At 41.6% G+C, this 24,503-nt stretch overlaps 1 protein-coding gene across 4 annotated transcripts in view; it reads right to left on the reverse strand.

Annotated features, from left to right (window-relative positions):
• The window catches only part of dysf (dysferlin, limb girdle muscular dystrophy 2B (autosomal recessive)), a 155,194-nt gene that overhangs the window by 32,662 nt on the left and 98,029 nt on the right, over positions 1-24,503 (reverse strand). For all 4 annotated transcript variants that reach the window (XM_050067920.1, XM_050067919.1, XM_050067918.1 and 1 more), the window contains 4 exons: positions 18,351-18,449; positions 3,882-4,010; positions 1,722-1,877; positions 1,451-1,542 (listed from right to left, as the gene is read on the reverse strand). In XM_050067920.1, coding sequence (XP_049923877.1) covers positions 1,451-1,542; positions 1,722-1,877; positions 3,882-4,010; positions 18,351-18,449 — 476 coding nt within the window. The remainder of the gene's footprint in view (positions 1-1,450; positions 1,543-1,721; positions 1,878-3,881; positions 4,011-18,350; positions 18,450-24,503) is intronic.

The following is a 24,503-nucleotide window of genomic DNA, read 5'->3' on the forward strand; positions in this document are numbered from 1 at the left end:
AAAACCTCTTGGTTACGGTTAGGAAAGGTTGGGTTTTGGTTTAAAACACCAACATTTGGTGGCAGAAAAGCCGGGACAGGTTGATAAAACCCAAGGATCGGTGGCTCAAACGCCGCTGGGGAACTTAAACTAACTGCAGGGAGTGTTTATATTCAGAGAAACTTGACTTCAGAGCAATGGCCGTTTGTTTTTGGGATAACAGGCTTTTGGAGAAATGGGCTGTCGGCTTAATGGGCCATTTTGCAGACTAATGGGGCTTTGGGCCATGTGAACAATTGCATGGCACTGTTTAAAGCCCGCCAGATATTAAAGTTTTGGATCAGGACCGCTTAAACCAGAAGTGGTGGGTGTCATGTAACATTTGTTTGTTTTAAGTTTAGCACCCCCTGCTGACGATTTCTGGTATGACTTTAGAGTAAAGGCACTTAGGAAACTGCCTCTTCCTTGTTTAATCGGTTAAAACAAACATGTGACCTGGGTCATGGTCCATTTCGGCCATCTTTGTTTTGAATGCATGCTGGGGAGCCTCTGTGGAGAATGGCCTTTAGAATCTACCTCCATCAGTTCGTGTAAAGCATCGTTTGTAAATGAACTATTCATTTACATCACGTAACATTACTGATGTAATTATGTGATTATCTATATGTGGATGATTACTTTGCAATGCTTTGTGTATATTTCACTGTCATTACAGTTTCACAAGAACAGTCTGTACTGAGAAAAACATGATGTCTCAAGACATGAAAGTTAAGAGAGGTCAACTTTACTTTTACCCCTGAGTCATCATTCAAGCCTCTTGGACTTATTGTTTAGGTATCTGTCTATCAAACATACAGAAGGACAGAATAGGGGAGCAGTTCTGACAGTGGGATTGCCGTCGATAAGAAAAGAAAAGCTTTCGCATGTCTAGAGCATCACTCGTATGTTTGTGTGAGCTCTGTCGTCCTTATATTAAAGGGGAATCAACGGTGATGAGATCTCCAGTGGGTGTTTTGAAAGAGATAATGTTAGCCAGTGCACTTTACCTTTTACCTTTGCAGCACACTGACTTTGTTACCTGACATGCTCAGAGTTATCACATCATGTCTGCGCGGGTGCTGGGTATGAGCTGAGATGCGAGATTGTATCCATAAATATGAATTCAAAGAGGTTTGTAGAGGTTAAAGGACAAAGAAAGGATAAATAGAAATATATTATCCCTTTCTTTTACATCGTTAAATCCATATTTCCAGGAATTGTGCGTAAGCTTCCAAATGAGATGTGGTAAAGTCCGGGTGCAGACTTTACTGGACTGGACTCTCTGGAAGTCTGCAGACTTGATGAGCTGTGGATTTGGACAACCCTCAGCGCTTGCAGACTTCCAGCAGAACATGGGGAAGTCCGGATGTTTGGTTTCAGCCACAGAGAGACAGAGAGTGAGAGAAAGAGAGCTCAGAGCAACGTTACGTACTTTCCAAAGACAGGGTCCAGTGTACAGGGGATGTAGTTTTCATGGTCGTTGATGGTCTTTTTCCCCAAAGTGATCTTTACATAGGGGTCACACTGAAATCACAAAGCAGGAGAGGAACTTTCTATTAACAGGGTTTGTTCTCCCATTCCCGTCTTTCAGTTCATTTCTTTCAGTTATCTATACCCATCCACCCACTTCTTTTCATTTGAGCATCCTCAGGATTGTAAGGTATTAAATTTCACCTTCAATCCGTCTCCCTCTCCCTTCGTACCTTCCCATTGGTGTCTTTGGGCTGCAGTCCTTGAGCCTGGATGATGTAGACTCGGACCAGACATTCCTCTATGCCGTTTGGAGGAAGTTTTCTGAATTGCCTGGGGGGAGGGGGGACGGAGGGGTCTTCCGGCAGGGGGTAGATCTTGAACATACCCTGGTTAATGAGGGTAAGGGGGTTTGTGGGGATTCAAAGTAGAAAAGACAATAACATTAAGAGGGCAAATAAAACACTCAGATTTGTGACGTTACGTGATGTCAGGTTTGTTTGAGATACAGTAGAATTATAATTGAAACAGAGTCATTTAACTTTTAAACAACTTCACCAGCTATATTTATTTACAGCTTTGCCTAAAAAAATTAAATACCATCTGCCTTTGGTTGCGGATTTGTGGTGTGTTCATATGACAAAAAGTGGCATGATGATATGAATTCAGTGTGATAAAGGGGACAGACTAGAATGTACAGCTATTGAGCAGGACGTTAAGTAATGCCGAATAACAGAAAGCAACATGAAAGCACCCAACCAGGATGTTATCAGCCCATTAAATGGCCAATAGCTGTGGTTATCAGCCTCATAGAAATGGGTCAGTAGGGGCCTGCTACACCTACTAGTAGATTCAGAAGCCCATTCAGTGGCCTTTACCAGTTTGTCAGATTTCACTTACTTCGGTTTAGGTGCTAAAACGACATGGCTAGATTTAGAAAAAGATCATGGTTGGCCGTAAATATTGGTTACATGTCCTCTGGGGGAAAGTCCTATCTCCTTGGGAAAAGTTCTGTCTCCGAGGCAAAACTCCTGTCTCCTAAAGTCCTGTCTCTTGTGTAAAAGTCTTGTTTCCTGGTTAAAAGTTCTGCCTACTGTATGAAAGTGCTGTCTTCTGGATAAAAGTCCTGTCTCCCAGGTAAAAGTCCTGTCTCCTAGGTAAAAGTCTTATCTCATGGGGGAAAGTCCTGTCTCCATGCTGAAAGTCCTGTCTCCTGGGTAAAAATCCTTCTCCTGGGTGAAAATCCTGTCGCTTGGGTGAAAGTCCTATCTCCTTGGTGAAAGTTCTGTCTCCTGGGTGAAAGTCCTATCACCTGGGTGAAAGTTCAGTCTCTTAATAGAGAAAGTCCTGTCTCCATGGTGAAAGTCCTGTATCCTGGGTGAAAGTTCGGTCTCTTAATAGAGAAAGTCTTGTCTCCATGGTGAAAGTCCTGTCTCCTGGGTGAAAGTTTGGTCTCTTAATAGAGAAAGTCCTGTCTCCATGGTGAAAGTCCTGTTTCCTGGGTGAAAGTTCAGTATCTTAATAGAGAAAGTCCTGTTTCCATTGTGAAAGTCCTATCTCCTGGGTGAAAGTTCGGTCTCCTGGGTGAAAGTTTGGTCTCTTAATAGAGAAAGTCCTGTCTCCATGGTGAAAGTCTTGTCTCCTGGGTGAAAGTTCAGTCTCTTAATAGAGAAAGTCCTGTCTCTCGGGTGAAACTCTTGTCTCCTGGGTAAAGGTCCTGTCTCTCAGGTGAAAGTCCTATCTCCTAGGTTAAAGTCCTGTTCCTTGGGTCCTGTCTACTTGGTGACAGTCTTGTTTCCTGGCTAAAAGATCTGCCTCCTGTATGAAAGTCCTGTCTCCATGGTGAAAGTCCTATCTCCCGGGTGGAAGTCCTGTCTCCTTGGTCAAAGTCTTGTCTCCTGGGTGGAAGTCCACTCTCCTGGGTGAAAGTCCTGTCTCCTAGGTAAAAGTCTTTTGTTAGACCCATCTGCCACCTCTTCCACTCACCCTATAAAGCGGACTTTCTTGAAGATGGGAGAAAGTCTAATGAATGTCTTTTCTGGCAGAAAGTTTAATTCCACGGCCTGATCATGACGTTCTCAACCTAAAAGCTGGTGTGGCAGGCCCCAACTGACCCATACCTAAGACATTTATCATCACTGATAGCGGCCAGGTCAGCTGACAATAGACTGTGATGTAATGTTATTTACTGAAAAAAAATAAAATAGAAAAATGCAGAATCAAACAAACTAAAAATGACCCATACATAACAGAAAAGAAAAAACTTGAAGCTAACCCTTGAAGCTGGAGCTAATCTGAGCAGAATGTAACTGAACCAAAGTAAAGAAAAACAATGCGATGTAGCGAGGCATAGTGTAATGTTTGCATGCAGCAGAAGAGAACACAATTTTTACCTTGAACTCTCCCACCACTGAAGGATCTTCTCCTTCATCCTGAGTCTTTCCTCTGTACAGCTTGAAAGTCTGACAGAAATCTGAGAGACCATTGAAATCTTCCACCTTCTCTAACTCCCGGTCATACACCTGAGGAAGAGGAGAAGGGTTTATCAGATCGTGTTAGATTGTGTTTCGACGTGTTGATAGATTTGTGATGGAGAGAGAGACGGAGAGGGGGATGAAATGAGACTGCAAAAGAGGATAGAATGAAAGGCTGGAGAGAGACAGAGAGGGGGGAAGAGATAGAGAAAAGGAAAAAGATGTAAAAGGGAGGAAGATGAGAAAAAGGAAAAAGGAAAGAGTTATAACATGATTTATTGAGTGTACACATGTATGACCTTTTTACAGCAACATGGCATTCAGAATCTTTAAACAGAAACACACACACACTAACAGTGGTATTTGCGTCAGAACCATCTTTATTTTTAACAGTCTTTATCAGGTTGCCAACAGAACACACAGACATTATTCTACATGGCATCATAGTTGAGTATTGGCCCAGTGTAATTCCACTGGTATTGGATTCAAACTGGAGCCAAGAGGTACTCAACAGTATATTACACTCACACACTGCAGGGGCGCTGGCATGTGCACATACTGTATCTGGGCAGGGACGTCTATGTGTCAGAAGCACAAAAAGATTAATTTGTTTTCATTAGTGATGTTTGTCTACATCAGCCACACGCGCACATTCCCTCATTCTTTTCCTATCACGGAAGAACCACGACCAGTCCCTGAAACAACGAGCTGGAAACAGTGGTTCACTTCAGCACTGGACCAACACAACGAGAAGTGCTGGAGGTGACAAAACTACAACGCTGTTAAGGGTAGGACTGGTATGGAAGCCCATTTCCACCAGTGTGATGGAAAAAGACATTTCCCAGTGAGTCATGATAACTAAAAAATGTTCTTGAAATAATGACCTTGTATCATTCTCAATATTTTCAAAATACTAAGTCCATATTTTAAGATACTAACTCATCATTTCAGGAAATCTCTATTTTGAGATACTAACTTGTTTTTTGATAGAATTTCTCATTATTTGAGAAAGTTACTCATCATTTTGAGATGCTTAGTCATTACTGTATGTCAAGACATCTAATCATTTTGAGATGGTAACTTATTATTTTGAGATACTAAATATTTTTTTAAGACACAAACATAGCATCTTCTCATTATTTGAGAAAACTCTAAGAAACTAAGCCATTATTTCGAGAAATCTCACTTTTCAGTCAAGTCACTCTCATTACTTATAGTAATTGTATTATTATTTGAGCGAGTTGCCAATAATTTGAATTTACTTAATAAATATTTCAAGAAATCTAAATAGTTTGAGATACTTACTAATTATTTTGAGACATCTTATTATTTTGGGACATAAAGTCTTTTTTTTATGGTACCAACTCATTATTCTTGAAAGCTTGTCACTGAGATACAGAAAATCTCACTATTTTGAAATACTAACTCGTCATTTCGATAAATCTTGAACTTATTTGGAGATACTAAGTCATTATCTTTAGAAATGGACTCATTATTTAAAGAAATCTGGTTATTTGAAATACTAAATCATTATATTGAGAAATTATCTCATTGTTTTAAGATACTAAGTCATTTTTTTTAGAGTTTCTCATAATTTGAGAAAGTTAATCATCATTTTGAGATACTGTAAAACTTCAATTAAAAGCCTAGTCCTGAGAAAACGCCCAGTCCCTTTTACTAGCCTGGTGCGGCTACACATTTTGACAAATACGCACCTGTCTCAGTTAGAAGCCTGGTCTGGTTGCCAAGCAGTTGATTTTAAATGGACTTTAGTCCGTAAGGGTCCTCAGATGTAAAGAATCAAAAGGTTTTTTTTAACAAAAATTAATTCAAGTTGTGAGTATTGCTTTAACAGTTTGTGTCAGTATGCTGGGTGCCGTAAATCACTCCCTCTGTAAAGCACTGTCTGTTGGAGCTAGATTAAAAATAATGATTCATAATTACCTAAATCCTAATTTTCATACAAGTAATGTTCACACTGGTTTAAACAAACAATTTGATTATATTTGCCGATCTTTGCTGAACCACAGTTTTATGTAAAATGAATTAAAAGCCTGTCCCAAATATAGGCCTGTTGATTTCAGCTATTTAAGCAAATAATAGCCCAGGCTATTATTTGAAGTTTTATGGTACTTAGTCAGTATTTCAAGACATCTTATCATTTTGAGTTGGTAACTAATTGTTTTGAGACAGAAACTTCTTATCTTGAGAAATCATCTCATTATTTCAAATGTAAAACTATTACAAAAAACTCACTTTTTTGAGATACTAATTTATTATTCTGATAATTATTTTGAAGAAACACGGTTATTATTTAAAGAAATCTCATTATTTTGAGATACTTATTCATTATTTTGATTAACTTAGTCATTTCGAGAAATCTCATTTTGAGTCATTAAGTCACTAGGTCATTTTTTTGAGATACGAGGTCATCACTTTGAGAAATCTCATTATTTCAAGAAATCTCATTATTTTGAGATTTTGAAAGTTTATTATTTTTTAAAAATCTGAGTCAGTGTTTCGAGAAATCTCACTTCTTTGATACTTCTTTAATATTCTGATATACTAAATTATTTCGAGAAATGTCATTACTTAACTAAGTCATTATTTTGAGACATCTCATTATTTTTAAATACTAACTCATTATTTTGAGTTATCTTAACATTATTTAACATTATTTGATTTTCTCACATTTTTAAGAAACGGAATCATTTTTTAAAGAAATGTCATTATACTAACAAACTAACTCATTTAAAATAAAATACTAGGTCATTTCTTTGAAACATGTCATTTTTTGAGAAAGTTTCTGTTCTGTTGAGTTACTGAGTCATTATTTCCAGAAATGTCAGAAATGAGTGCTCATTTTATACCTTCATGTAAAGAAATAGAAGGAAGTTTGGTTTTATTCCAGAAACTTGTGAACAGCCACCGAACATGAAATTGTCAGTGTACCTCGTGTATAAGCTGAGAAATGCCCTTTTTTGAAACACATTTTTTTTACACAATATATGCCTTTGTGGTGTTGAACAATGTTGGACAGCTATGGACTGAACATCAGTATAAATTTTTGTGTATTTAAACTCTGTCTTACATTGTCATATTTGTATTTTTAATTCTACTTTTTATGTTTGTAAATGAATAGTGTATGTGTACTTCTGTTTGCAGGCTCGCTTGCTTTGACTTGCCCCTTGAGGGATGAATAAAGTATTTTCAATTGAATTGAAAACATAATTTTGCAGTGCCGTTAAAAAATAGAGCTGTCATTTCTTATTTGATGTACAATTTGTGGGTTTTGTAAGTTATGCACATACCAGGGATACTGGCCTCTCATCCCCCATCTACTGTAACGTCTTTGTAATTAAACAAAGGCAACAAAGAGGTTAGTTAGGAATGAGAGGAGGAGGACGATGGGAGGAACGAAGGGTATATGGGCTATGATTTGGGTGGAGATGGGGTGAAAGAGTTGGAAAAGCAGGGTGAGGGTGGAGGGGGAGGGGGGAGAACCAGCGAGAGTGATGAGGGGGGATGATGTAAACGAAAGAGAGGTCTGGAAACAGCGGTTCATTTCACTACTTGAGCACCAAACCCAGTACCAGGGGAGAGGGGAGACGGAAAGAGAGGGGAGAGGGTTTAGACAAAGCACGAGGGGTTGTAGGGTTGATATTAACTGACTTAACATCCTCTTCCTTACAGTATAAATACATCCATCCTATAAAACACAGTCCCATTTATGGATTAGAAAAGAGGGAAAACTGACTTTATTTGCAGTTCCAGGTGTCCTGTCAACAGTTTTACAGACATCGTTTTTATAATGGAAGTCTACGGAAAACACAACCTGATCTCAAAAGAATATGTGAAATGACCACAACCTCTTAACACCACATTACGTGGTGGTGGCATGTAATGTGTTAAAATTAGGTGCCAGTACCACAGAAACAATGCCAATGGAAAGTCAATTAGGATCCTTTTCTGTGATTGACACACAAATTCCCTGGTTTAAAACACATCATGCAATGGGTGATAGTCAATGTTACGACCCCATAGATAGCATCCACCTTATTCCTATAGAAATGACTGTGGGTAAAACTTCCGATATGGTAAGTCTCACTAGCTAATCTTACTACTACATTATATTACTAATATCACTGAGATCTGCTGCTAAATCTGGCATTGTGTTTTACCCAGTAGAAATTCAATAAATTAGCAATTATAAAAATGTGTAAAGTGCATTGTTGGTAAAAATTCTCAGTCATCCAGGTCATGGTAATCCTATGTACCATATCAGAGGCAGCAGGACTTGCTTGAGTTTCCTAAAGACATTCCACCTCTCATTAAAGAGGTTTCCTCAGTTGGATGAGAGGTGAAACGTCTTCAAGAGACTCAAGTTGCCTACAATATAGCACTTAGGATGTAAAGTGTGTTGTTAAGGCACACGAACAGAGTATTAACTGGTAAACATCATGTTTATTTATTTAAGATGGAGCTAAAATTAATTCAGAATTACGCTAAATGTTTGTTGAATATGTTAACATTTGTTTATGAATCGTAAGAAATCATAAATTATCTTTTAAAAGGTGTTGATGTTTGCTGTAAGCTAGCTTGGGCTCTGTTAAATTTAACAATATGCTACTGTAGCAAGGCAAGCTAATCGCTAACACACTTGGTTAAAAAGGAAAACCAGCGCATTGAGACGGCAGTCAGAGATGACAGAGGTAATAGCGCGTCATCCCTTCTGAGGTGTAACAGGTGCTGTGTTCATGTTCATATCCAAATCGCTCTAGAAAAGACGATTAGCGCACTGTGACCACTGGAAAAAGCTAGTAAAGTTGCACCCATAATTCACGCAAGGTATCGTGGGGGCTAAGAATAAGGTGGATAAAGAGCATGATAAGCAAATAAACACAGGACTTTCACCCAGGAGACTGCTGTTTGTGTCCTTTGTGAAACTGAAAGTCAACCTTGACTTGACTTAACGTTACGTAATTACATCATCTTACAAAATACTTACACCCTGTGTGTGACAAAAGTCAATTTAAGCAAAACCACGATCTTCTTCGAGTATTTTGTCCCCTGAAGTAGTTTTGGTACATAAACCTAAGAAACTGTGACCGTTTTACAATGTTAATCACATGTTTAAAACCGCAACCATTCCAGCACATGATTACACATTAAGTACTCCAACCACGCAATGTGGTGTCCAGAGGTTGTGGTCATTTCATGTATTTCTGTGAGATCAGGCTGTTTTTTCCATAGACCACCATTATAACGCTAATGTCTGTAGAACTGTTGACAGGACACCTGGAACTGCAAACAAGGTCAATTATCACTTTCATCCTTAAAGAGTTTAAATCTGTAGAACTTTCCCACAGTCTAGAAAAGTGGAACATGGAAGCCTCCCAGGGTGGGAAGGCCCTTCTGTGTGGAGTTTGCATGTTCTCCCCATGTCAGCGTGGGTTTTCTCTGGGTGCTCCAGCTTCCTCCCACAGTGCAAAGACATGCAGGTTAATTGGTGACTCTAAATTGGCCAGAGGTGTGAATGTGAATGTGAATGGTTGTCTGTCTCTATGTGTCAGCCCTGTGATAGTCTGGGTGTACCCCTATCACCCCAGTGATAGGTCTGGTAGGCTCCAGCCCTCTGCGACCCCCAGCAGGATAAGCGGTTATAGAAAATGAGTGAAAGAATGAATAATTACATTGGTCTGTTGTTGCTCTATCAGCCGGCTGCAGTTGAGATGAGACAGGCCAGTTCACACCGCTGCAACTTTTCTCTGCAACGGTCTTAAACTTTTTTGCCCAGTTGCAAATCTTTATTCTGAATGAGGCTTAAAGCTCACATACTGTACACAAATTCATACAAAACCTCGAGAATGAAAAGGGTAACTTGGCATTTTTAAAGGGGGTTGTTTGTTCTCTCAGTTTGGATCAGCTGCAGACTCCTGAAATGAACTTCATGCTTGTGCCCACAATCTCTATTGTATAATACATCTTCCCTCCTGAGAGTCAGAAACTTTAAAATCGACTGAAATGTACCTATTGGTGAAAAAGAAACAACATTTTACAAAAACAATGTCATCCTGTTTGATATTTGATTTTTGCATGAGTAGTGTGGAGCGTCAACTGACCCGGTAGCACCTGTATCTGAATCTGAATGTATCAATAAACCGATGAAGTGATCTTGGGGTAGTGATGTAGGAAACAGGACAGTGCACTTCAAGATATCTCCCAGTTTGCAGGATTACATTAAAAAAATAATAGATGTAGGTGTTGTAATGTTACACGTAGTGGTACCAAAATGATGTATCACAAAAAAATCAAACCTAACAGTCAAGCCATAGCTGATGAAACCATGATTTTTAGTTACCTCCCGTACCTTATTTTGTGCTCATCAGGTCTTTTCTTTTGCTTCAAGATTCAAGAAAGTTAATCATAGAAAATAGCTTACTCACTCTCACTATTCCCATTTAAAGACAGATCATACAACAGAAAGCAACAGAGGTGATTACTTTGGAATATATGATTTGTGTAAAGGTGAAGCTGAGGTTGAGGAGGCTTAGAGGTGTGAGAGCCTTACAGAAAGATGGGATGATGCAAATGAAAGACAAGTCTGGAAACACTGGCTCACTGGAGTACAACAAATCCCCATCCTCCTGCACCAAACCCAGTTCCATGGGAGTAAGTTAAGGGAGGGAGAGAGGGGAAGGAGGGAGGAGGAGGTGAAAAGGGACAGAGAGAGGTGAACCAAGTCATAACAAGGATGGAAACAGCGGCGTCTTTGTGACAGAAGAAAAACAAACCAATTCTACTGTCAAGGAAGAAAGGAGAGAGAGGAAGGAGACTGGAGGAAGGAAAGAAGAGGAGAGGTGAGGAGGGGGGGTGAGAGCGTGGAAGGAGAGAGGGGTGAGCCAAGGACAGAGAGCTTCTGACTCTACTGAAGGCAGAGACAGGAGATTGAAAAGGACAGAGGAAGAGATGAGGTGAACTTGAGCAGGTTGAGGCAAGAGAACAGGAAAAAGAAAATTGGGTTTCAGGTGGTTTGATGTACCCTCTGGCAGCCATATTTGTTCATGAACTCAATTCCGGAAAAGTAGTTTTCTGACATATCTGATTATATTAAAAAAAGGTTTAATCAATTTTATGTTTAGATCATTTTTGAAAGCAGTTGCAGCAGCTGTGACGCACTAATTCGTAGGGGTGTAAATCACCAGTTTCATCCCAATATGATGTTATATTAATATCTTTGGAAAACATCATATCTCAGGAAAGAAGAGGAATTGGTGACACTAATCTTGGGTGTCCCTCTTGAAACTGTGCTGATTAAGATCTTGTGCTGCCAGAAGGAAGATGTGTGTCAAGCATTCATGTTTTCACATGTATGTCGGAAGAATGTGACTGATGCGTAGAGGTGTACAGCCACAGGGTGGTATTTCTAGTTTCCCCCTGTTAAAGTGTTTTTTTCTGAAGGTAGTTTTTTCTTGTCCACTGTAAGGGTCCAAGGACAGAGGGTGTCTCTATGTTGTACTCATTGTAAAGCCCCCTATGGCAAATCGTGAATTGTGATATTGGGCTATACACTGATCAGCCAAAACATTAAAACCACTGGCAGGTTAAGTGAAAAACATTGATCATCTTGTTACAGTGCAATATTCCATTGGGAGACCTTGGGTTGTGACATTCATGCGCTCCACCCACCCGAACAGCGTTGCAGAACAAGTAAGCCCCCTTTGGCATTGGCACCTGTCGATGGCGTTGCCCCCCCCCAGCAGGACAATACACCACGCCACACCACAAAAACTGCTCAGGCATGACCCGAGGAACGGGACAAAGAGCTCAAGGCATCAACCTAGCCTTCAAATACCCCAGATCCCAACCTGAGGGACATGCTGGTACCCCAGAGGTACCCCCAATCCACGGTGGGGCCTCCTTGGACCGGACTCGGCTTTCACCTGTCAAGGCATGAACACAGGACCTCTGGAGGGTGTCCTATAAGGCCCGTTTCCACTGAAGAAGTTCCTGGTACTATTTGGGGGGCAGGAACTACTACAGGAACGTCCTCTCGTTCGGCCCTCTCAACTGTCGTGTCTCCACTGAGAGAGCAGAGTACGAGGAAGGTTCCTGTAAAGTTACGGGCTGCCTCTGGATGTGATGTAATGGTTCCGCGACCATTTTGACCGGGGTGACGTAGGGACGGCGTTAGCCGATAGCGGTGTCTGTAATAACTCACTAAATGGCCCGTGAAAAAAATATTTTTTCCAGCGGATGTCTTAGTTACAACATGATTGAGCTAACTGGAGTAGTTTCATGTTGTATCCGACAACGGGAGGCTTTTAACAGATGACGTCCTGATGTTAGCTTTGCTGCTGCTGTTAGCTGTCCCTGTCAGCTGCAGCCACTGATGCTTTTTAGACATCGTGATTTCCCAAAACTGAATAAATACCACACATAGCAACACAAAACTGCTTTGCTAGCTCAATCATTTTGTAACTAAGATATCCGCTGGAAAAAATATTTTTTTCACGGGCCATTTAATGAGTTTTTTTTACATGGCGGCGAAAGCTACATGAGCGAGCTAATCCTCGTCTGCTGAGTTTTAAAAATGCCGGCTATTTTGTTGCTTTCTGTTGACGTCACATTCCGCATTGAGTATATCCAATCAGCACCAAGTAATCCCCAAGCCCCAGCCAGGAGTCTTTCGGGGCCGTTCTGAGTACCTACCCCGAGGCAGGGACTTGTTTAGCCCCCGTAAAAGTTCCGGAAGTCTGTCCTTAGGGGGTGGTTCCTGCGGTGGAGACATGCACCAACGGCCCCGGCCCCGTAAAATTACCCCGAAGTTCCTGCGGTGGAAACGGGCCTATAGTGTCTGGCACCAACGCGTTGGCTTCAGATCTTTTGGGTCCTGTGGGTTGTGAGATGGGGCAACAGCACGTCCCACAGATGTTTGATCAGACTGGGATTTGGTGAATTTGGAGGCCAGGTCAATGCCTTGAGGTCTCTGTCACGTTCCTTGGGCCATTCCTGAGTAGTTTTTGTGGAGTGGCATGGCGCATTGTCCTGCTGGGGGGGGCACTGCTACTGGGGAGTGCCGTTGCCATAAGGGAGGGTATCAGGGCTGCACTGGTGTTTAGGTGGGTAAAGTGTGTCTGGTGGCAACCACATGAATGTCAGCACCCAAGGTTTCCCAACAGAACATTGCACTGTCACAAGATGATCACTGTTGTTCACGTCACCTGTCAGTGGTTTTAATGTTTTAGCTAATCGATGTATAATTAAAACTGAATTGAACTGAAAAAATGTTGGTACACAAGAGAAAATTGCTTGTTTTTCTTCAGCAAAAAGACAAAGAACTTACGTTGAAATGAGCTCTATTCACTTGGACCAGAGTCAATACTGTAATGAAGTGACTTTGTATTTAATTTATCCACTCAGAAAGTTGATTTAGTGGATTAAATAATCCTTAAAGATCAGTTTTAAAGAGTGTCTATTTCATCTTTCAATTTGCCTTTACTTAGATTGTTACCCTAATCATCATCTATGCTGGAGGGACCCTTGGGCTTTTTCATGGATCTCTCATTTGCCAAACTGGTCATAATATATTTAGCCATTTCCATAGCTCATTTTCTTGCAGACCTCCATGATGGCGCCAGACGAAAATGCTAAATTGATGATGCAACTGCAAAGCCTCTGCAGTGGCGGGGGAGGAGATGGAAAAAGAAACAGAAAGGTGACAGAAAAGAAGGCGACAGCGGCAGAGCCGAGAGGAAAGGTGAGGATTTTAAGAAAAGAGAGAGTTTACCTCGGGTCAAAGCGAGGCTGGAAACTGTGCCTCAGCTGACAGTAGCAACCCAGAGACCATGGAAGGGGCAGAGGGAACAGAGGAGGGCGAAGAGAAAGGAGGTGGCAGCCCGGGGTGAGAGGAAGGTAAAGGAGGTTGGAAAGGTTGGAAACAGTGGCTCATTTCCCTGTGACAGTAGCAGATCTGACTAAATGGGGTTGTCAAAGGAAAGAAAGGAACAGGAGACGGGAAGAGAGAGGAGGAAGGGGGGGTAAATAAAAAAAGGAGGCGCTGGCACAGAGTAGGTGGAGGGGAGAAGTGAAAGTGAGGCAAAGCGACGATGGAACCAGCGGCTCATTGGTCATTTTGCTACTTTCCATCCAACTGTCAAGTGAATTTTGAGCGAAGTTTTGAAAAGTCGCAAAAAACTCAAAGGCGACTTAGATGTGTTTCCATCAGCAGGGGTGAAACCATTTAATAAGCTTCCTGAATGAAAAAATACGCCCACTTGAAAAATGGAAAGAGCCTTTCAAGGGTCAACGACTGTTGGGCAAGCTGTTATTGTTCTCCATTGTGCCGTTTAGTTTCAGCCTTATTTTAATGTTTTCATCTGAAGAAGACGACAAAGAAATGGGCTTCTACATGAGAGCATGTATGGCATGGCCTTTCTGGAACATTTCTGCTGGTTAGAAGGTCATTTTTTCAACATGTTTGCATGAGATTGATCAATATGTTGGCTTTTTTCCACTGATGATTCCAAAATTGATCGGAAAAGCTTTTATGGCGCAATTAAAGGAGCAGTGTGTAGGATTTTCAACCAGCTGAAACTTCTCCCGTGTGCCCAGAGTGAACTCCCGGTTATGATTCCTTCAGTGTTTGTTGTTCAGGAGGTTTTTATCGTGAGCCATATTAAGGTCTCCTCCTGAATAAAGCAATTTAACATGACAAATCAGTGTTTCTCTAACGCTGTTTGGCATGTCGGAGAAGGACCGTTAGCCCAGCACCTGCTAATGTGCGCTCACTTTTTGTCTGTGATAACATAAGATCCAGTCGTTGTACCATGAGCCTAATTATTCACAGAAGTCTCTTCGTCTCCAAAACAATCAGACCAGGTGATTTAAACCAATGAAAACACTTGATAAAGTAGTTTCACGTTTAAATAAATCTATTTTTTCAGCACTGCTCGACGTGGACGTTGGAAGACGTTGAGCTCGTTGACGTGCTCAACGTCTTCCTGGAGAAGGTGGTATATGATGCCGTCACCTAACTACACCAAGCATGCTCAGAGGAAGACCGTCAGTGCTACTCAAAGTCAAGGATGCTTCCTTGGTAGGACAGATCCTTCCAAGTTGGGCCCTACAGAAGCTAGGCAAGACTCCTTTGGGCATTGGGTGAACACACACTGGAACAGGCTAGCAAGTACCCAGGTGGGCGTCACCGAAGAGGAACCACCTTCAATTCCAGCAAATCGTGCATAAAAAAATATGGATACTTCATGCTCACTGATGATACACACATGCATCCTTGAAAATTCTCTGAAGGACGGACTCCATCCTTGGTAGAATTCGAATGATCCTTGACATTGGAACAGTCCTTCGGTGGCGTTTGATGAAGTAGCCTGCTTGAAATTCAGCCATTTAAGGATCCTTCCAGGACTCTGAGAAGCACCACATGACGGTCATGGATGTGGATGGGCGTGGATTAATAGACCCATTCATAATTAAAATACTAAAATCTGTTCTGCACAATGCATTGTCTTGGCAATGTCTCTTATAGGTCACACAACATTAGGCTCTTTAATATGTCATTAATACTTTTTTTTTTTTTTTGACATTTCCCACCAGGTATTGGCCGTTGATGTTGTCATCTGAATGGAGTGTGAGATGGATTGGCAGTTTGGTGCGGCATCTGCAGTGATGCGGGCACTGCGTTGAGCTGAGCAGGAAGGCAAAGCTTTCAATTTACCGATCCATCTACGTCCCAACTCTCACCTATGTTCATGAGCTTTGGGAAGTGACTGAAAGAATGAGGTCGTGGATACAAGCTAACATTTCTGTCCCGTCTTGTCGTCGAAAATGACACATACATTTCGTCATATTTTTTATAATCATCATCTATTTTTAAAAGTTGATATAAGAGGCGGAAATGAGTTTCGTCTGTGGGGTGGCTGAGCTCAACCTTAGAGATAGGGTGAGGAGCTCGGACATCTGGAGGGAGCTCGGAGTAGAGCCGCTGCTCCTTCACGTCAAAAGGGGTCGGTTGAGGTGGTTCGGGCATCTGATCAGGATCCTCCTGGGTGCCTCCCGCTGGTAGGAGGCCACGGGGCAGACCCAGAACACACTGGAAGGATTATATATCTCATCTGGCCTGGGAATGCCTTGAGGTCCCCCAGGAGGAGCTGAAAATTGTTGCTGGGGAGAGGGACGTCTGGGGTGCATTGCTTGGCCTGCTGCCCGTGACCCTGGGTAAGTGAATGAAAATGGATGGATGGATGTTTTCATCTGCTAGACAACTACACGATACCAGCAAAAAGCTGGCATATGGCGGCTAACGTTAACCCTGGGACGAGTTTTTTTTTGGCTTTTTGGCCTTTATTGGACAGGACAGATAAAGTGTGAAAGGGGGAGTGAGAAAGGGCCGCTGCAGCAAGGACATGCCTTTGTACATGGGACACCCTCTACTCACTGAGCTCCTGGGCACCCCATGATCCTTATTTTCAGGATATTATGCACTAAAGAACACAAACTTATTATATTTTATTCCATTTATATCAATATATCCTCCTAAATCTTACACACTGGACCTTTGAGTCATCAAAATATTATTTTCAAGCTCTTGTTCAGCCTTTGGATTACATGTATGCATGTAGGAAACTAATATTGCAGCTGCAAAAGCTCTATGAAGTGAAGAGAAAGGACATAAAAGAAATACAAGAGGACAGAGTTAAAGCTGCTGCACTGATGTGAAATGGCTTTCAAGGGAGAGGTTAGAGGTCTCATTTAACAGCAATAAAAAGGCCAAATTCTGACATGATTAGTCATTTGTTTGGGCATCAGACAAGAAGACTGACGTGTGCTCTGAGTCCCGGTGGAAGGAAAGGTCGGCGTTTGGGCCGAGAGAATCGGGATAAGGGTTGAACAGAGCGTGGGCGATGGCAGAGGGGCTCCGGGGACGGCGGCTGAACCGTGGCAGACTCAGAAAGAAAACGAGACCAAAGACAGACGACGGCTGACGTGATCCCTCGTTTTCGGGCTCGCCAGCATCGGAGCGCGGCCTTTTCCCCCGATTCCGTCCCACTGCGGCGCTCCCTGAGAGAATTCAGCACGGGTGAGTCATCGCACTTGTTCGGAAAATGGCCGGAATGTCACGGCGCCGCGCTGCGAGGACAGGGCATGAGAAGAGAGGGGGAGGAGGGGAGGGATGGAGGGATGGACTGATGGAGGGAGCTGGCAGGATGGCAAAAATGTGATTTAAATGGTGAAGTCTGAAGCAAAGCATTTAAAGAACATGGAACAAAGGGCTGCACTGTCTCCATCTTCTTCGTGTTCTCCTCAGTCGCTCTTCATCTGTCTTTCCTTTCCTTCATGCTGTCTTTATCTTTACCCTCTTCATCTTCTGTCAGTGTTTGTTCTGCTTTTTCTCTGGTGTTTTCTCACCAAACCGACACATGGATATGACACGGAAGTTTGTTGTTGTTGTTTCTCATTATTCTTTCCCTGGACAATTATCAATCAAACTAAAATATAATGACAGTGTGCTTTGTCAGAAAACTGTTGCACAACAATGAAGACAACAGAAAACAGATCAATGTCAATTAATCAACAAATAACCATGAAAGTAATAAATATAACAAATGTAAACCAGAATGACTCAACAGTTGTTTTTGTGCCATTAATTACGCAGAAGTAATGTGTGAGAAATGTTTCACATCCCAAGAAGGAAACCTCCCTGTTACCTCAGAGAGCATAATTTATTAGGATTTTAATGAGGTAGTGGATAGTTGGCTCCTGAACGGTGTTGCCATTCAACATTCTGGGACACACAGGTCACAGATTACACAACTATACCTGCAAGTGGTAACGCTGTGTAGTCTGGGGTACAGCATTATCACTGGTGGGCCACATTTGAGATGTCACCAGCACTTTTACAAAAAACAGACTGCGATCAAAATAAAATGCAAAGCAAAAATATGCAGCTGCACAACGTGTAAATGAAGAATGATATAAAAGAAATAGCGGGGGTGTACGTTAACTTTTTGCACACAGCACTGGAGCTGCAGAGGTTTAAAGGTTTGCAGCACAGGACACTAACATGAGTATAAAAGTGTCAAGTAGGTTTCACAATTAAAAATTTTGTGGCCGGAGTTAAAAAGCTGTTTTTCATGGCCTTTTAAAAAATGAATCTAGTGCCGTATCTAATGCTATAAAGTGGGGATTTTATGCGGGGATGCGCAAACTCTGGCTCGGAATGACATCACCAGAGCAGCTTCACTTCTGTACAGTGGAGGTACGTGACGCATCATCGAACTCTACATACAGTCTATAGCAAAGACACATAGGCATAAAAACCCTCACAGTGGCAACATGTTAAGTGAAGCTTTTATTTTCCGACTCTCTTACCTTCAGCGTGTCGTAGCCTCTCTCCAGGTATGTCCCGTACTTGTTTTTCTCTCCGGTCGAGGCGTAGAACTTACTCCACCAGTCCATGAACTCCTCTTCCTGTTGGTCAAGTGTTCAGAGGTTAGAGGTCGGCAGATAATCAATGTACAAGAGGTGCTGAATCTCAATGGAGCTTGTTAATGAAGATATTATTCTTATATTTGTGATTAAAATAACTAAAATGAAATGCTGTTTAGAAGCCAGTCACTGTGAATTCTCAAATTCAGCGCATCACCTGTGACATAATCTAATTAGATGGATCCAAACTGTTAATTTTTATCACATTGTTGTTTTAATTTTTGCAGTGGATAAAGCTCCACATCTTCTTTATTTTCATATAAACTGAGAAAAAATAACTTCAAAGTTTATGTTCTCTGTCACCAAAACATCGGTGACTCCTGAAATTGACCCTACGTCATTAAATTTGCTGAACATCCTGACTCCTGTAATGACCTCTGTCCTGTAAAACCGATGGTACGCCCTGCAGCGAGGTCTGTTTGCTGTCTGTGGAGCAGCACACCGACGGGCTCAGAAAAATAACCCGCTTTTCATGATTTTTCCAATGATCGCATGGCAGCGTTACGTTGGCCAAGTCACGTCAACACAAGTAAAAACTGCCTCTGGTGGCTCCGTGGCATTAAGGTCATGGTATATGGGTGTTCTGAGGCAATGGAAACGGGCACCATCAGGATGAGAGCAGGCACAAAGTGGACAAAACCAACATGGACATCAGAGGAAGCATGTTACGGCCAGAAAAACAAAAATATGTATGTTTATGTATGAATGAGAGGAATCGCTCAGCAGCTTTTCCATCTGTTAATATTCTGCAGGCACACAGACATTGTCTTTTCCACTTCTTATATCCTTACTAAACTGGGGCAGATGGGATAAAAACATCCTCGACAGATGATCATGCCTGGACTGAATTTATCTGAATCTGTCGACTGTGTTTAAACGAAGCTGTTTTGTCAGACTGTTGCACTTGTTTTTTCTCTGAGAGCACGATGGTCAACACCACTGACTAAACGCACTGACCTCAACTTGTCTGGGGACCGTGGCTTTGATGTCTGCCCTCCTTAGGATTGGGAATTTAGTCACAATAAGTCCCAAGTTTTGGACAGGATGGCCAGAGTCGAGTGCCAAGTCAAGACAAACAAGTCCCAAGTCCAATGATTCATATCATGCAACTCTCTTCATTAGGCTTCTTCTAAGTGAAATCACACGTCATTGGTGATAAAGTTTTTCTCTAACTTAAAACTTTCAGACTCACCCACACCTCTGTAGTTACAACTCTGTTACAGAGCGTTACTCTGAAAATGTAATACATTACTTGTCACTCTTTGAAAAGTAGTAATCTCCCCAAAATTCAGATGTGTCGACCTGTGTCTCACCTTTGGTGTGGTGTATTTCCTGGAGCTTAAAGTTGCTGTGGTGTCGGTCGTACTAGCCGAGATGATTCAGACCGGAGGTTTGATGACGTGTTTTTGGCAGTTGAATAAGTTTTAGCACCACGACCTGCAGCACGTGCTTTTATCAAAAGGAAAGTAATTGGAATATTTTGCTGCTATAGTAAGTCTCTATCCTCCAAACTAGCTTGCCGCTTTGTGACGTGCCTGTGATTACGAAAATTAGTCTGTGATGATTGTAATGAGTTGTTTGGTTGTGAGGTAACTGTGATACTATTACTGAAATTTCATCAGTAATCAGTTACATTACTTGTTACTGGAAAAAAGTAATATTATACAATAACACGTTACTGCCCAACACTGTTTGTAACTATGCTAATAACTAAAAAAACAGCCTTGGGACCAGGGGCGCAACGGTACGAGATTTTCACTGTACGATAACCGTCTCAGAAAATAATGCGGTTTCACAGTATGACAGAATGACCCTTAAATGACTGACAAAGAAGGGTTATTTTGTGGAATGAACAAATATTTTATTACGTTAATTGAAACTTGAAACCATTTTGTCTGTTTGGAAGTGTAAAAAAAATCTTTCCTTTGAAAGTAATGGGGAGAAAAAATAAAGGGGAGATGCTTTGTCTAGTTGGATTTTTTTTCAGCATTGTAGACAAGCAGATGTGCACGCTATGATAAGCGTCAACTTTTAAATCATGGTATACCTTAAAACTGGTATATCACTACAACCCTACTTAGAACTTGGGATGGGTATCGTTAAGATTTTATTGATACTACTGCTCTTATCAATACTCGATATCAGTAAATTCAGAACAGGATTATTGAATATTTTGAATATAAGTATTTGTTGCCTCTGGAGCAGCAACAGTATTTTTTGCAACCGCAAAGTCACTATATGAATAATATTCCTGACATCACAACACCAAGTGAAGTTTCAATCATCACTTATGAGCCACTCTCAGTGTGTGGTGGTGTATTTATCTGCAGAGACTCATTTTCAGTGTTTGGAAGTTTCTGGGCGTGTACCCCCACAGCGCTCAGGTGAGCTCAGGGCTTTATAAAAAGGTGGCGACCAGGTGCCAGACTGTAAGCAGCAAGCATTCAAGAGAGACACACAAGAAAATGCAAATACAGCAAAGCGAAACGTCAAATCAGAATGAATCTGGGGTTGGCTTTTGCTTTCAATGGGTGCGGTTACATGATGGCTTCTCATTCAGAATGAAATAAATCTGAATGAAATCATTCGGAGTTAAAGTTTTTCCAGGTAGTTTACATGAGAAATATTCATTCCGAATGAGGGTTTACACGGGAGATCAGTTTAATCGCCTTTATTCGGGTCCGCACAAGGTTTGGGGCAGGGAAGGTTTCTGATTGGATAGGGGGCGGGGCGGAGTTACATGTTTATGTTTACCGTAAGAATTCACTGTAGATGCTTGACGACGCCATTCTTAGTGCCTTTTTCGGGCTTGTTTTGCTTATATTCTTGAAGCAGCAGTACGACAACAACCTTGTTCTGCTAATGCTTCATCTGTTGAGGAGGAGAAGGGAGGTAGAAGGTCGAGGAAGGGAGGTAGAAAACCGCTTTGGCTTTGGCGATGCGCTATATATGCGCGCTATATACGTCATCGCGCCAGAAGGGCAAGGAAACGAGCATGCGCAGAAAGACCGGAATGAACTTAAAGAGGAACGAGTGTATACAAGCGCGAGAAATTCTTTCATTCGGAATTAGAAACGGAATATTCCAGCCCCTTACATCGGATTGAATTTTCAGTCGCATTGGCCATTTTCATTCCGAATTAGGCGTTTACAAGATCACTTTTAATAGGAATGAACTTTCATTCTGAATGAAAAGGGAATTAAACTGTGCATGTAAACGCACTCACTTTCACTTTATGAACAGTAGTCAACAATCCTGCATGGAATACCTTTAATAAATAAATACAAATTCATAACTTGTGTAAATTTATTACATTATTACTCTTGCTAAAATGGTATTACATTTGAGCAATTTAGACAGTTTAGCACTTGGGACTTGACCTGAGATTTGCCTGTTCTGACTTGGGACTTGAGTGCAAAGACTTGAGAATTAATTGTGACTTGCAAAACAATGACTTGATCTCACCTCTGGAATACGGACAGTAAACCTCAGGAAACACTTTTCCAGAAAGACGCTAAACACTAAATGAGAGACTGCAGGAGGGGAACAGAGGCTACGAGGAACGTTCGATAACTTATTAATAATTCTTGCAAAAAATGTCACAAATAAAAATTAGTTTTTATAAAAAAAACCCCACTTTGCACCGCTGCATTATGTCACCTCTCAGTGAAATCAGAATTCTGCAAATGACCATGTTCATATACGATGAAATAAACTTACCCACTGTAACATCTAGTGTCGGCATTAAGAGTAAGAGACAGGTCAGACAGGCATCAAATTTCACCACACACTGACACATAAACGCTGACAAAATGCAACCACACACTAAAATAACAGGATTAAAACACACATTAAGGAGCTTTTCAACGCATTTCATAATACTTATTCTCATTACACATTAAGGGGTTTCATTCCAAAATGAAATTTGGGGGGAAAAAAAGAAATAAATCCCTCTATTACGAAATGACTGCTGGCACCAAAGTAAAGGCCGTTAAAGTCTTACTATTACAGCTATGAGTCATCCCGAGCGCTCACAATGTCGTTCTGTTTTGGAGGATAAAATATCTTTGTTTTTGAAATGTTGACTGATGGCTTTCTGCGGTTTTGGATACGAGTCATTTTGATTTATAGGATGTGATTTTTGGGGGGGAATATATAACATCTTTGAATGAAACCCTGTTATGTGTTTTTATCAAGTACGAAGCTGCCTCATCCATCAAACTCACTAAAAGTCTGTTCACATTGGCAACGTCCAGCGGTCCGTTTAAACATCAATTTTTGAGCGTTTTCTCACAGAAATAAAAACTGCCTGTCTGTCTGTCTGTCTGTCTGTGTTGACGGCAGCCTGTTGGCCCTGACGCAACGAGGAAACAACGACTACAAAGATGGGGAATACCGAGGGGACAGATCAAACTACCAGCCCCTACCCCTTCACACACACACACACACATATACACAAAAACACACACTTCAGTGCGACCCGTCCCCGCCCTGCAACCTTCAACCCTCCGAGGAACACTCGAGCTTAAAACACTCATGACGCATGTACCACTTTTTCCTTTGTGTGTGTGTTTTAGTGGCATAAATGTAGAACAAAAGTGCTCTTATGGCACCAGGCTGGTGTGGAATCCCCTTTCTCCTACTTCCCACAGACACACACACAGAAGGAGGGGGGAAAACTATGGAATTCCTCATTTTTCCAAAGTGGCAGCATGGCATGGAAAAGGGCAGCACGTGGAGTTTAACTAGGACATGACACACACACACACTCACTGTGTCTGAGGCGTGAAGTGTCTGGTGTGTGTTAATGTGCCCTCTGAGTGCAGCCAGTGCCAGGCATTGATGACAGGGGCGCCAGAAACTGTGTGTGTCAAGGTGTGTTCACTCACGACTCCTGATTCAGACAGATTAAGGTCGTCGGGGGAGAGCACTCCAGACTGGTATTTAGTGCAAGAGATCGAACACACACACATGCACACACACACACATGCAGTGGTCTGTTCAGGGTGTCAGTGTGGTTTGCAGCCTATCATTACGCCCTGCAGGGAAAGCCAGGCTAACCAAACCGAGACTGGCACTGCCAAGAACTCTGCAAGCAGAGCGACTGGATTTACATAAGAGCTCTGAGCTGCTTCATAAAATGCTTTTTTGTGGGGAAATCCCTTCCACAGCAGTGTAAGAGGTCAGAGGTCAAGGCAACAAGCCCCTGAAGCTGGAGGAGGCTGAAGGAAAAATTCACTCGAGACTCACAGAAACCAAAACTGATGGAGTGTTTGGGAGCTTTTTGTTGACAATTTATCACCAGGAAGTTGCTGTCAAACAGCCGACAATGTGTAAATACCAGTGATAATCTGAGGCAACTTCCAGGAGGCCGAAGTTTACTGTGTAGTAGGAGCTGTTGCACGTCACCTCACCTCACACTGTTCATTGTGGCGTCATTTCTTGAAATATTTTCAAATGCTTCATATCCCTAAAATCTCTCTAACCTCACTAAAAGGTTGTGTAAGTCAATAAGCCATAATTATTGATAAAAGCAGTGAAATTATGTCATAAATCTAAAAACATACAAAAAATCAGACGTGAAAAAAAACATCGTGTTGATCCAAAAGATTTCTACGTGTAGAATCTTGATAAAAATACTTCTCAACACTCCATAAGTTGTTTGTACTATGTGCAATTTTTAGTTTTGGAGATAAACCCCTTTTTATGAGCAGAGTCCAAAGCCATTTTGCTAGTTTCATCTGCAGTAGAAATGTTTCCCCAGTGCCTACAAGGGTATTTTTTGGCATTTCACATCCCTAAAATCTGTACAACCGAAAAACTAAAAGGTTATATCAGTCAACAAACCATAATAATTGATAAAAATATTGAAATTGTGTCATAAATAATAAAAAAGAATACAACAGACATTCCTAACGACCTGCTACTTTGCTGCTCTGGTGCAACCACACATTTTCGCTGTTTCTTGGACTGCTTGTAGCATAATGTAATAACATTTTCGTACTCGGACAAAGTGATGGCGCGGAAGTCTTAGCT

Source organism: Epinephelus moara, chromosome 17 (assembly GCF_006386435.1).
Source record: "Epinephelus moara isolate mb chromosome 17, YSFRI_EMoa_1.0, whole genome shotgun sequence".
NCBI lineage: Eukaryota > Metazoa > Chordata > Actinopteri > Perciformes > Serranidae > Epinephelus > Epinephelus moara.